Genomic DNA, 13,718 nt, shown 5'->3' on the forward strand with positions numbered 1-13,718 from the left:
ACAAGTGGGCCCAGAGCCTTAGCTGGTGTAAATCAGCATAGCTCCACTTCAGCCAGTGAAGTTAAGCTGCTTTACACCCATGGAGGAGTTGGGCCCCTGCTGTCTTTTAAAGCCAGTTGGCACTGGAGTACTACAAAAATAAATAGGAAACAAAGCAATCTCCACCTTGACTGGAAAACTTCTTCCTTTCTTATCTCACGAGCAGACTCCGAAACTAAAGTAGACGCTTCCTCCCCACTCTGCTTCTGCCACCCCACGACCCTGACCCGCGGGCCACACCAACAGCTGGTGTAGTGTGGTATAGCCACACCCCAGCTGAGTCTCTGGCCCTCTTGGAGCAGGATATGGTGGAAGTCAGAAGGACGCAGACAGCCCTCGGCTAAGTCGCAGTCCTGCCCACTGCCACGTTGAAGGTCTGTCTTGTTCTGTGCCTTGCAAGGGAGAAGCAGACCCTGGAGGGCCATCCTGATAGATATACCAGCCCTCAGCCATGGACACAGGGTGGAGGGCATGGATAAAAAGTGCCTTTTATGATGACAAGCTTCGCCAAGCATCTCTTCTAGGAGCTTGCAGCCTCCCTCCGAGGAGGGTTCACCAAACCCACTCATTTTCAGGAAAAAAACATGGAAAGGTGGCAATACTCCCCCTCCTCACAGAAACCAAGGGAAGGAATTAGAGGTCCAGGCTGTCCCTTCAGCTTAGCCTGATGACCTCTGTCCTCGGGAGGGAGGGGAGGCCAAGAATAGAGCCAGTCAGAGGGGGCTCACATGCTAAATGTGACTTACAAAGGATGCCCTGTCTTGCCTCCATAGCAGTGAAGAGGGCCCTTTAGCAGGGTCCACTGGGGAGTGTCACACATTAGGAATTCTCTAACGTCACAGGGAAAATATGCTTCTTAAGCCTGATTATGAAATGCTGCTACAGTGGAAACTCTGTTTGAGCAAAGCCTCTTTGCATGTATCTATGTCTGTGTGTGTATGAGTGTGTGTGTGTGTGTGTGCGCACACATACAAGCTCCTGTGCATGCATTGCACAAGTCCAAGGTCAGATCTCCTTTCGAGCTTGCCCAGTCACCCTGCTGTAGCATGGCTCTGCTTGGAGACAGGGTAGACAGTCTTTCTTCCTTACGCAGGCCTGCAGAACTTTGTTCCGCCCCAAGCACTGCCAAATGCATCTGAATGAAAGGGAGTCACATGGCTATGATTTCTGAATGAGAAGTGCTAACAGAACAAAACACGAGCCTCTAGCATGACAAAATTATTGGCAGAAGGGACTTCATCATGTCCAGTTTCCCTTAAACGCTAAGTAAAATCTCCATCCACTGCAAAGCCTTTGCATCACTTGGAATCTACTTAAGCCCTCGGTGATAGATTTACCAGGGGTTTTAAATGATTTAGCAGGATCTGAGCTGTCTCATCATTTCATCTCATTCACCCGCTTGCAGCCACTCCATCTTAGTCTACAATTCCATCATGTATCGTTAGGTAAGCCATGCCAGGCCCACTCAGTCCTGCAGGGGAAAACCCAGGTGGCTGCACTAAGAGGTAGTGGAGTTGAAGCTTCTTCAGTCTTTTAAATCATGGCTGCTTGATTGCTCCAGCCTGGTCCTAGAGAGAGGGTCCTGCACTCCCAGAGGAGAGGGCTGGGGGGGAGTACGGACTGCGTTTTTCAAATAAACCCCCAGAAACATGATCCCCCAGGTCCTTTGGCAAGAGGCAGTTTGCCAACCTCGGCATATAAACCAAAGACCAATACAGGTAACTGATTTCTGCCCACCAGACTGCTCCCTGTGGAATCAAATGAGCATGGTACTGGTCCCTTCCTGTCCTACATGGCTGCTACTGAGCTGTTAGGCAGCTCCTTCATTCCACCCTTGAAGTAGCTACATTTCAGCAGCATTTGAAATCGTTTCAAAGCACTTTGGGGTGAGAGACACAACTCTGTAAGTTATTGCTAGAAGCACAGATATTTGTGGTGATGCTGCGTTTTTACTGGGATTTTCAAGTCTGTTTCAGAAAGTGCAACTCTTGGGCTTCTTTTAAGGGTGGGGACTGGAGCTGAGTCCACAGGGCCCAACTGGTAAAACTTCTGGGTGGTCTAGACTGGGGAAATTTGCACCCACTAAACTACAGTGATGTAACTGCACAAGTGTACTTTGTGCACGTGAGCCACATGCTGGGATAAGTGGTATTGGTTTGACCCCCCATCTCACATTTGAAAACTGCATCTGCACAGGACATTTCCACTAGTGAAACTCCATCACTGCTACTTGTCTGCATAGACGGACCCTTAATGTACATGTTTAGGCCCAATTTGAAATGCATCAACCTGCTCTTTCTCTAGCCAATTTTCACACCCCCTTCCTCCCAACGACATTTGTTTAAAAGAAGCAAAACAAAAATCGAGAGCGGCACACCTATTCTTTTCACTATGTGGTTTGTGGTTCCAACCAAACAAAACAACTGGGCAAAGCAACGCCTCCCAAACAGCCTTCACTTTTGTCACGTACTCGCCTTTCCTGGGCTTCCTATGACACTGTTTTGGAGATGGGAATCATCAGGAGGGTCTGAGTCCCCTTGGCTAGCATTGATACTCTTGGGTAGGCTTGGGCATTGATACTCTTTTGTCTCTGCAGTACTCTTTCCCAATGCCTCAGGCATTTGCCTTTTTTCCCCAGGTTCCTCCCTCAGGAAGTCTTGTTTTGTTAAGAATAGCCTACTAGAGCATCATTTTCAAACAGGGTAGTCCTCAGTGGTAAAATTCAGATTCAGATCTCAAAGACTGGATATGACTGGAGCCAGGGTTTTGTTTAGGACCTTCTCTAGGTTTGAAAGAACCCATAAGCAACCTTCCTCTCTCCTAGGGAGAAGCATGCAGGCTGGGAGCATGCCGGTCCGCTTGACATCAGAAAGATGGGTGCGGTAGTAGCAGTTCTTAAACCTCTCGTGTTGGTGCTTCAAGCGGGACAACTTAACGTGTGGACATAGCAAAGCCTGATGAACTATTCTGAACTGTGACTAATACAGCTTAAAGACCGCTTTAAGTTGCAAAGAACATGCCACTCTCCGGCTCAGGATGCACATTTTTGCTTTACAAGTGAAGCACGGTCATGGTTGGGCAGTGTTGCATGGGGTGGATTTCACCGTTCTTAGCGCACGTCTGGCAGATGGCACAGGGGCCACTGAACCAAGGCCAGCCCCACCTTCTGGGTTCCACCTTGTGATGAGAAACGTGCCTCGCGGAGCGCAGCTGAAGAGCCGTTTGCAGAGGAGGCTGCAAAATTCTGAAAGTGGGCAGAGGAAACCAGAGTGTAAAGTCACGCTCGAAGTCATCCCTCAATAGCAGGAAAATCACATACTGTATCTGAATCAAGGAGGGCAGACAATCCAACACCCTCTTTTCCATAAGCGCGTGTGCCTGAGAGCACCCACTGAATGTACTATAATAATGCACTCCCATAACTGGGAAGCAACACCTAGGAACACCCATACTTCGGCTTCAGGTAGTGGCAGGCTTTTACACCTCTCCACTTGCAGAAGCAGTCATGAACAGCCTATGTACCTTGGTGTTTCCATCCAAGCAACAGCACTGGGCCGAGATGACCAAGCTACTGCATCCCATGGGATCTCCAGTACATCTCTACTACACGAGTACACAGGAACTGGGAATGTTACAGTCAGCAAGTTCTTGGTCATTGGCAATAAGCAACAGGTCTCAGTCTCCCATCAGAGTGCGCCTGTCAGGCTCACTTGGCATGAATTTCAATCAGCAGCATGGGCAGCAGCATGAAGGAGCAAGCAGATCTCCTAAAGAGACCCACTTTCTTCAACAGTCTTTCCTTCCTCATAAAGCAGCAGCTGTGAGCTTTCACTTTTAAATGGCACAGATAACCATTGCCCTGAAATAGCAAGCTGCCTGCCATGGGGCTCCTGACACTGCAGCACTCAGTGGGATTTCTGTGGGAAAGAGCTTTCAGATGTGTAATCTGGAGAAACCTATATTATATGTGGCCACTGAAGGGGCCAGGGCTGAGATCTGGGTCTCACTTGGTAGTGATGACCCCTTGTTAAATGGAAATGCTCTGCACATGTTGTGGAGGGTAGAGCCTCAGAGGAATTTGATAGTCTCTGTAGTGTTTGCTTTCTCCCTTTAACAGCAGCTCAGTAGGGAGATAACTCCATCCTGTCACTACGGATAGAGCTAGGTTCACACTATTCTGGGCTGTTCATCCTTAGGCAACAGGCTACTCCCTACATTACCACTAGATTCCTAGTCACAAGAGGATGTTACAGAAGAGGAAGGACTCCCTTGTGGTTAAGGCACTGACCTGGGTCACTGGATATTCATAGATTCATAGACTGTTTGGAGCTGGAAGGGACCTTGCAGATCATCAGGTCCAGCCCCGCTGCTCTAGGCAGGAAGACATATCTGGACTTGGTTGCTAGCCCTCCTATTCACCTGCTTTGTGACTCCAGGTGAGTCCCTTATTCTTTCTGGGCTTTGGTTCCCCCTCCATAAAACGGGGCAATAATTGTGTCTGGTCTTATCTAAATGAGAAGCCCTGTAGGATGGCAACTCTCATTAGCATGTAGCTGAGCAGTGCACAGGCTTTAAATTCACTGGGGTTCTAGGCACTGCTGCAGTACAAAGGGTAACAAGAAGGCAAGCCACAGCCAGCCGCTAGGGACTGTACGGAGACGCTGAGGTCCTACGGCTCGTGACGCAAACCCACGCAGAATCGCTGCTGCCCACACACGCAGGCTCTTCTGTTTGCTAAACAAAAGATGGAAAGCATCTTGCAGCGGTGAGGCCATGCGGCCACAATGGGCAAAGCAAAATGTTCAGCACTAGATGGTCTCTCTGGCTATAAAGCCAAAAAGAAGTAGGTCACGCTATCGGCTTCAAGTGCAGTGGAAAAAAGCAGGTCACAGAACTCCAAGAAACTTAAGCTTTCTGTGGTCAAATCCAGTTCACCTCTGCTCTCCACAGACTGGTCCAGGACTGTTCTCCAGTATTTTCCCATCCCATCCAGTACTCTACTCTTTCGTCTGGAAACCTCCCAAAATCTAGCAATTCTCACCCTTGGGGTATGTCTATACTGCAGGCGAAGGCATGACTGCACATGGTGAGACATATACCCAAGCTGGCTTTAAATTAACCTGCTCAGGGTATCAAAAGCAATGTAGCTGTGACAGCACAGAGCTCAGTGCAAGATAGATGTGCAAGTACTTACCCAGGGTCCTGGGTGGGCTCTGCCACCTGGATTGAGCTCCAGGATACCATGTCTACACTATTATCAGCACCCGAGCTTGCTAGATTAAAGCTAGCTTGGGTAGGTCTCCAAGAACTGTAGTCATACCACAGACTGCAGTGTAGGCTGTACGCATCTCACCCTCATTTTAAGGGCAGATTCACGCCTAGATCTCCTAGATGGTTTCAAAAAGATTAAACTTGTGTCTTTAATTTGAGACACTTAAGATAGCAAATGACAACGCTTGTTACTGCTGCACAGGCTCAGAAGATTGTGCTCAGTTGCCTTGGTTGTGTTCCTCTTAGCACAGATATTGGTTAGAAGCTTAATTTTCACAACCTCTTGTGCAGTTACAGTCTTCCTCCAAAGATAAGAAAATTGCATCAACCTCTCTGAGCAACCATGGCAACTTGTTAAATTAGGTCAAGATGTGGGGGCAGATAATGGAGCTTTGAAAAGCTGCTTGCTAGCTGAGTTAAGAACACATCAAACGCAAGCCGGGCTTCCGCCAAAATGCACCTTCTCACCAAACCATGCGCCTTCCAGGGCTGATACCATCAGAGCTTCTGCTTCTCTTGTGATAAAGCACATTGCCACCTCCCAGTGCCATTGCAAAGAGGCTCTTGATTAAAAAACAAAAAAAAACCTGAACAACATTTTAAATTTCTTAAATGCAAGACATGGATAGATGAAAGAAAAATACCAGGCACTTCCAGAGCATCTCCATACAGAGGCAGTTAAAGCACTTGGCAGACATAAGGGTAGTGCGTAAGAGGTTTTCCTGAAGGGTGACCAGAAGCCTGGAGACCGAGATCTGCTGAAGTCATCAACTGGGTCAGGGGCAGAGTGAAGCATACGACCCACGAGTCCTGGCCGCTGGGCCCATGGTCTACCTGCTGCAACACACTTCCCTGCCATGGCTGGCTCTGAGTTTCCCTTGCACTAACCACCACATACCACTTCCTTAAGAACACAACCCAGGAGTCCAGTCACTCAGTACCGCTGCATACTTTGATCAGCTGCACCTAGAAACTAGATCAGTTCTGCAGAAATGCAGAACAGCTTGTGCTTAAGTGCTCACTATTCACCAAATGAAACAGCTGCCCTGGTTCCCCTTTCCTACCATTTAAGGCAATTATTATTTCACCATTTGAGTTCTGGGCATTACCTCTTTCAAGGAAGTAACCTACAGAACTCCATCTAATGCTCACCAATGTATCTAGATGCTAGTTCAGAGGTTACAACATGCATGAGTCCAAAGATATGCTTTGGATTACTAATGCTGGTGGGTGAAATAAAGGTTGTAAGTCACTATGGGAGTTAGCAGATCTGGTTTTCCATCCCATGGGGCAGTAGTGGAGTGAAATACTTTGTGGTAGACAGCTTGGAGAGGACGGTTCACTGTGTACCCCAAGTGCATAAAGAGACTCTCAGACACTCTGCGGTGCATGTCTCTTGCCTTTTGCTGGTTATGAAAGGCAGAGGCCCAAGCACTCACAATTCCAGGGAGGGCACAGAGCTAATTCAATGAATCCTCAGTCCTTACTCAGACAAAGCTCCCACTGACTTCAAAACTCCTACTGCTGGAATGAGGATTAAGTAGACTTTGGGGTTTGGTTCAGGGAAAAGATGAACTAGGGTTGGGCAAAATATGACCTGTGGGACAGATCTGGCCTGCCAAGGGATTTCATCCAACCCATGGTGGGACCCTTGGCTCCACCCAGCCCAGGCACAGAGGGCATTCTGGGCTGTGGTGCATGCAGCCATTCCTCTGCCCCTGGGTGCATAGTGGGGCTGGGCTGGCATGGTGGCCAGACTTGCTTCCTGGTGGCCCCTGCAGTGACAGCTCCTTCCAGCTGCTGCTGCCAGTCTCCACCACCACTGCTGGCCCTGACCCCACCACTTGGGCATCCTGGCCCATCTGCCCCACAGCCACTGCCAGGGCACCATAGAGACCAGTCTGGGACCAGTGCAGGCAGGGAGCACTCAGCTGGGGGGATGGGATGGGGCTGCAGGCAGGCCAGGAGTGGCATCCAGGAACAGGACCAGTGGCTTGGGCTGGTTTTGGGATCGTGGAGTGGTAATAGCACAGGACCAGGGCCCAGGGCATAGCCACGATCAGCTGCCCACATGTCCCTGCGACAGATACCGGTTCCACGTGCAGGGGCATGACAGGAGCAGATTGCAGCTCTGCCCCAGGCAGCCCACTGTCACCACTCCCAGATCCCAGCCCTGTCCCGCCTGCCTGTTCTGCTCCTAGACACCGCTCCCTAGCCCCATCCAATTTGTCTTTCTGAGTGCACCCGGTCCCCACAGGTCTCAGGCCAGCCTACATGGAGACCGTGGGATCTCTGGGTGGTGACAGCGTGGGGCTGGAGCCCGGGGCAGAGCTGCAATCTGCTCCTGGCAGATCCCTGCCCACGAAATCGGCTCCTGCCACAGGGACATGCAGGGAGCAGACCCCAGCTCTGCCCCAGGCTCACTGTCACAGCCCTGGCCCGTCCTGCTCATCCCACTCCAAACCAACTAATTACCCACACCTAAGATAAGCCTTAAAACTGAGCATCAGGTAGGCTCGCTGTCTCTGACTGGTAAGCCCTGTCTTGACTACAAGACTTGGACAAGCTTCTCCAATGAGTTTCACCACCCAGGCCCTCAAGTCCTGTTGTCTGTGTGGCTCCCCTAATAAAGCTTGTATATTAGACGTCACCCTGACACATTGCTGTATGCAATCCTAGGTGTCTCCCCAGTGAAGAATATGTCTGGAACAGTAAGAACGGTGTGTAGGTGGAGGTACAGCCTAAAGCAATAAAATGAACCTAAACAAAGTGAGCAAAGTCTGGGCTTGATCATGCGAGGAAAATGTCCTAGCCATTTGTCACAGCTTGCCAAATAGCTGTATAAGGGAATGGGCAATTGTGCACCCAACTATTGCACATGCCAGGATCCACATTGAGGGGAAGAGTATGGCCTAATGGTTAGCACACGGGTAGCCAACCCACAGCACCCATGACAAGTGGCGTGCACAGCTGCTTTGTGTGGCACATGGAAGACTGGACATGGAGCAGGGAACTCAGTGGCAGGGGGAAACGATCAGAGAGGCACTCAGGGAGGGAGTAGGGCTTACCTTGCAGCATGCCTGTCACAAAGGTTGACCCCCACTGGGTTAGTGCATCAAATGGGGAGCCAAGACCTCTAGGTTTGATATCCAGTTCTGCCACTTACTCCCTAACACCTCTCTGTGTCTCAGTCTCTCCACCTGGTGAATGGAGAGGTGCAACCCTTCTGCACCATATCCCAATCCTAACGCACCAGAGGGCTGCTGCTGCTGGGTGCTCCTAGGAGTAGGAAGGGTTCGCTTGCTTAGGAAAAACTAATGCAAAGAATATTTATAGGAACAACTTATGGTCTACAGAGCAACGATGTATGTGTCATGTGGCTCAGCACCTTCTGCAGCTGAGATGTTTTATCAGCCACATCCTACCGGGCAGTAGCCAGCTCAGGAACATGACATGATTTGATTTCTTTTATACAGGCCACTTAAAATGCTCCCATTCAGCTGACTAGGTTGAACTCTCTTTACAACTAAAGCTATTGCAACAAACCACTTCCTTTTTATATGTAGCTCCTAAAATTATCTCCCCACCACACCACCCCCCTCCCCAAACTGTTATCAGTCCCTCGATGAGCTATGTGCGTGGGAGGAGATTTCTGGAAGAGTCGCACCTCGGGGGCTGCGCTGAAGCTTTTGATGATCTTTATCTGCTCATGCTATTTCTGCCACATGGCTCGTCCAGGTCACAGCTGCTACCAACTGGGGTATGAGGGATAATTATTTATGGGTGGAGGGGGAACTGGCCAAAGAGTATGCTTTGGCTCTTTGATCTAGGTTTCAAATGGATTCTGAAGTCCTAGTGATTTCCTTCCTCTCCCTCCTGTTCTTATTCCCCCTTCATCCTCAACCTCAACAGTGCAAAGTTCCAGGAGATTATTGTCTTGCCTCCACTCATGGATATAAGGAAAGACATGAAGGTAGCACCTTTGGAAATGCATCTCGTTCTGAGGCAGAGACTACAAACGGGTGACCAGCCTGCTGCACCACATTGCTGAATTACTGAGTTTGTCCTGAATGACCCCAGAAACTCCTGTCTTGAACAGTAATGGGCCTGGCTTTTTGCTGCCTTAGACATAGGCAAACACATTAGGGCTGGAAGGGACCTTGAAGATCATCAAGTCCAGCCCCCTGCCCCAGGGGCAGGAAGTCAGCTAGGATCAAGGTCAAAGGATTCCAGCAAGATCCTTGTATTGTCATTTACAAGCATGGACTGTAGAGGACAATGGCTAATAGGATCAGTAAGAAGGCATACTGCACCCTATTTTCCACGTGTTAAAGAGAACAAGGCTCAAAATGCCAGTAATGGGAGAAACGGGGATTCCCATTCCTCAGTCACTGGTATGAACCTGCTCCATCAATAAAGGCCCCAGAGGGTCTGATGGATAGCTGAATACCTAAATGAGCTGGTAGATGAGACAGGTCTGAATCACAATATTTGGAGCTGGATTCTGGATGTCACAAGGGCTCTGGGGTGTTTGGATCCACCCAGTCCAGGGACAGAGACCAGAGGACTACCCACCGGACTACTAGATGTGGTCCTGGGATCCGGACCATCTCAAAGGACAGGGGTTACTGGGCTTGGCTGCTCAGCGGATGGTGCTTTTCAGCTGTACATCCACAGGGACAGATGTGTCCACTCTGAATGCCCTCACTCACTGGGGCTGCTGTGTGGCCGGAGGGACCCCTTCAGTCACTGACATGCCCCCTGCCCCTGTCCCTCCCAGTCCGGGTCAAGGATCAGCAACACAAGGGGAAGGTTGACACTGCTGCTGCCCACACTGCATCACTTCTGTGGTCAGAGCCCTTGAGTCTCCAGCACCAGTGAAACCCAAGAGACTTGTCTGAGAGGTTTTGGCCAAGGGGATATGACCCTACCTGTGTAGCCAGCAAGGGCAGCAGCAGGAATGACAGGCTTGTCCTTGTTCATGTCGGCCCGATCTCGAACATAGTCCTTGAAGGTACCCTTGGGCTTATGGTTGGGCAGAGCCGCTGGGTAGTCCTCCGAGTCAAAGCTGTCATAGGAGGGGACACGCTGAAGGCTCTGGAAGGAGGACTGGCTGCTCCAGGACTGTGTCAGGCGGTCACAGCTGTCGTAGCTCTCTATGCTCTCGAAGGAGTCCTGGCCCCCTAGTTTGCCTGGGGGGAATGGAGGGAGAAATGAGATTCACCCCACCTGTTGGGAGGCAGTTTACATTCAATACTCAAATTGATGCCACGAGGATAGTGCTCCTAGAGCACACTGTGTCACAGGACACACAGACGACACGAAGAGATCTGCTATCTATGTTCAGTGCCAAGCCAGGCTGCATCACGCTGTTTCACCACACCTTTCAGCTTAAAGCAGCCTTTAATTAATTCCCTACACCTCGAACCTGCAGAGCTGTATTACAGAGCAGGGCGATCTGAGGCGAAGAAGAGGTAAGGGACTCAATGCAACGTCACTGGTAGAGAAGCAAGAAAAGAACCCAAGAGTCCAGACTCCCAGTTTCGTCTTAAGCATCAGAGAAATAGCCAAACTGAATTTCTACTGTCACCTTACATGACCCTCCTTCTAAAAGGCGACTGCCCTGATTTTGGGCATCTGAAGGGAAATACACCATTAAAATGGACATTAGCAGTTCTGTGTTTTAAGCATCAGGGTTAAGAGTCCCTCTATAACACAAAGGTCCAAAGAAAAATCCTAAAGGCATGTTCACTAGGTAACTCTGAATGCTGTGATCTGAGCCCTCCTCTCATGATCAGTGTAGGCATCCATGATATTTTATGATGCCCAACAGAGTTTACAGGCAAACAGGTAAACACATGGAGCAGACAGACATTCACACATTCGAGATGGGTAACTGGGTCTTGCAAACTTAGGCTGGGGCATTATCCCCACCTGCCAAATGCCCTGCTAAGTCTTTTTTTTCCACTTGCCTTATTGGTATTTTTGCTACAGGACTTTATTGTGATATTTTCATGCAGTAAATCATAACCAAAGCCCCTGGCATCCAGAAGTTATCAAGCAGCAGTAGTCTAGCTAGGTGCACAAGTCAGGCAACAACAACTTTTGCTTCGCTGAGCTGCACACATCTGGACTCCATCAACAATTGCAATTGTTTTCGCTGCTGAGATCAATATGTTACAGGGTCAGATCTTCAGCTGGAATACAATAGGAAGCTTCACTGGGATCCATGGACCTACGCTGGGTTACTCTAGCAGAGGAGTTGCGCCCTGTGATTAGAAGGACAGGGAGCTAAAAAAGGGACTGAAAAAAATAGATTTAAATTGCACTCTGAGCTGTCTTATTCTGCTTATTGCTCAACAGCTTCACTGACAAGCTGAGAGCGTAATAGGATCATTCAAGTTCATTAATTTCCCAAACTGGGCTAAAAACAGCTGCAGGGATTGTGTAAGAGCTCCTGGAGAAATTTCCATTGGCAGAACTGCCCCCTACTCAGGCCCAGATAGTAAATCTCAAGGGAAAGGAACGCAGAATGGAGCTGGCACATGCAGCCAAATATTTGTTGTATTTTAGTTTAAACAGTGCTTGTTGCAAGAAGAGCCTAACTAATGCTGGCCTGCAGAAGTCAGCCTCTTCAGTAATGGAGAGAGTGGGCATTAGGACTTCAGCTCCCAGCCTAGTGGGGCACTGACTCTGAGCCCTAATGAACATAATTCACAAGCCAACACTTACAATCTTATTGCTGATTTACACTTTTTCAAATCTGAAGCTGAAGGCCAGGCCTGTCTCTCCTTGAAATCATTTATATATTTGTTGCAGCTAGGAAGGCCTAAATGTAAGGTTGTTTGACACTTTCCATTACAAGACTCTGTTTTCAGTTCCTTACAATTTCACCAAACTTCCAACATTTAGGCTCAAAACTCTCATACTTCAGACTGATTTTTGTTTGTTTGTTTTTTTAGGGCAGGATGGGCATTTTAACAAAAGTAGCACAGTCATTTCCAAGAAAGCAGAGAGGGGAAAACCTGTTGTTTTACCCCTATTAAATGATTTGTACAGCCATTTCATTGAGAACATCTAAGGCCTGCCTTGGAACAGGAATTTGACACTTGGCAGGGGATCTGAGATGTTGTGGATGTGCTGTTGCTGTGCCTAGGAAAATCTGCCTAAATTTGGCCAAGTTACGAGCTGCTGGCAATCAGAGTTTGCACAGGCTCAGTGGAGCACTGATGGAGTCTGACAGCTCAGTTTTCCAAAGATTCTGTCTTTATTGATCATGCAGAATAAAATAAGAGCATGCATCATGTATATACAGGCTGCCAGAAAGCAAAGTTACAAAGGGGCCAAATTAAAGTTGCAAAGGCAGCCTTAATTCTGATATTTCTTAGTTTTTAACTGTTTGACTTTGCAGGCTTTTGATGAAATTCCTGTTGTGTAGCTGTTTATATGGCATCTATAATAAAGATATAATCATATCTGTAAGGAGGTGGATTCTTATATACACTCCAGCCCATTGACCCATTTTGGCAGGATTAAGAGACATTAAACTGGGTATGCATTTTATACCCACACTCAGCCACTTCAGCAGATCCTTTGGCATTGCCAGGGCAGGGTTTGAGACAACCAAGAATCATGGCTGACATTTTAAAGGGCTCATTAATACAGGTGCCTCTGCCTGACTCTCCTGACTTAGTGCTAGGCTGTGGGACTGTTGCTTCTGTAGGATCCCCTTCCCTTGAAGTTTGGAGGCTATGTAGGACTGAGCTATGATTGCGAAAGTACAACTGGCTAGTTGCCTTTCAATAATAACTATAAAGTTTCCTGCCTTAAAGCAAAGCTCAAGAGAAGAGAAAGAACCAAATTAGAAAACAGTCAGAAAAACAACCCCGGAAAAAGAGCTTACCTAAAACTGCAGCACAGCTGCCCCTAGTCTTACCACATCTGGCTAATTTGCCTATTTTATATAAATGTTCAACCAGTAGTAGTAGTTAAAGAGAGAGAGAGAGAGAGAGAGAGAGACACCTACCATCCCCCTCCTCAAACAAGCCTTCCTCAGCTTGGAACAAAAAAGAGAAACATAAAAATAACCCCCATAATCTAACGCACATGTGAATTCAGATGGGAGCATGACACAGACTGGCAGATGACTCTGAACTTATGGAAAGATCCAACATTTGGCATTTTCCTGGTCTCATTTCAGTATAATAATTCTAATAATACAGTCAAAATTCAAGCTCAAAGTCAATCCATATCAGCACAGCTATCATGACAAGAATCAGGAATCAAATGAGCTGGGTTCACTGCAGTGCAGGATCTTGGGAGGGTCAAATTGCTTTTCTTTGCCTCGGTTTCCCCATCTATAAAAGGGAACACCAACACATGCTTTGGTCAATGACTATCAACTCCAT

General features: G+C 48.3%; 1 protein-coding gene across 5 annotated transcripts in view; it reads right to left on the reverse strand.

Moving 5' to 3' along the window:
- Positions 1-13,718, reverse strand: part of ETS1 (ETS proto-oncogene 1, transcription factor) — a 115,557-nt gene that overhangs the window by 11,341 nt on the left and 90,498 nt on the right. For all 5 annotated transcript variants that reach the window (XM_014600890.3, XM_019490116.2, XM_019490114.2 and 2 more), the window contains one exon: positions 10,242-10,502. In XM_014600890.3, coding sequence (XP_014456376.2) covers positions 10,242-10,502 — 261 coding nt within the window. The remainder of the gene's footprint in view (positions 1-10,241; positions 10,503-13,718) is intronic.

This window comes from Alligator mississippiensis, chromosome 16 (genome assembly GCF_030867095.1).
Source record: "Alligator mississippiensis isolate rAllMis1 chromosome 16, rAllMis1, whole genome shotgun sequence".
NCBI lineage: Eukaryota > Metazoa > Chordata > Crocodylia > Alligatoridae > Alligator > Alligator mississippiensis.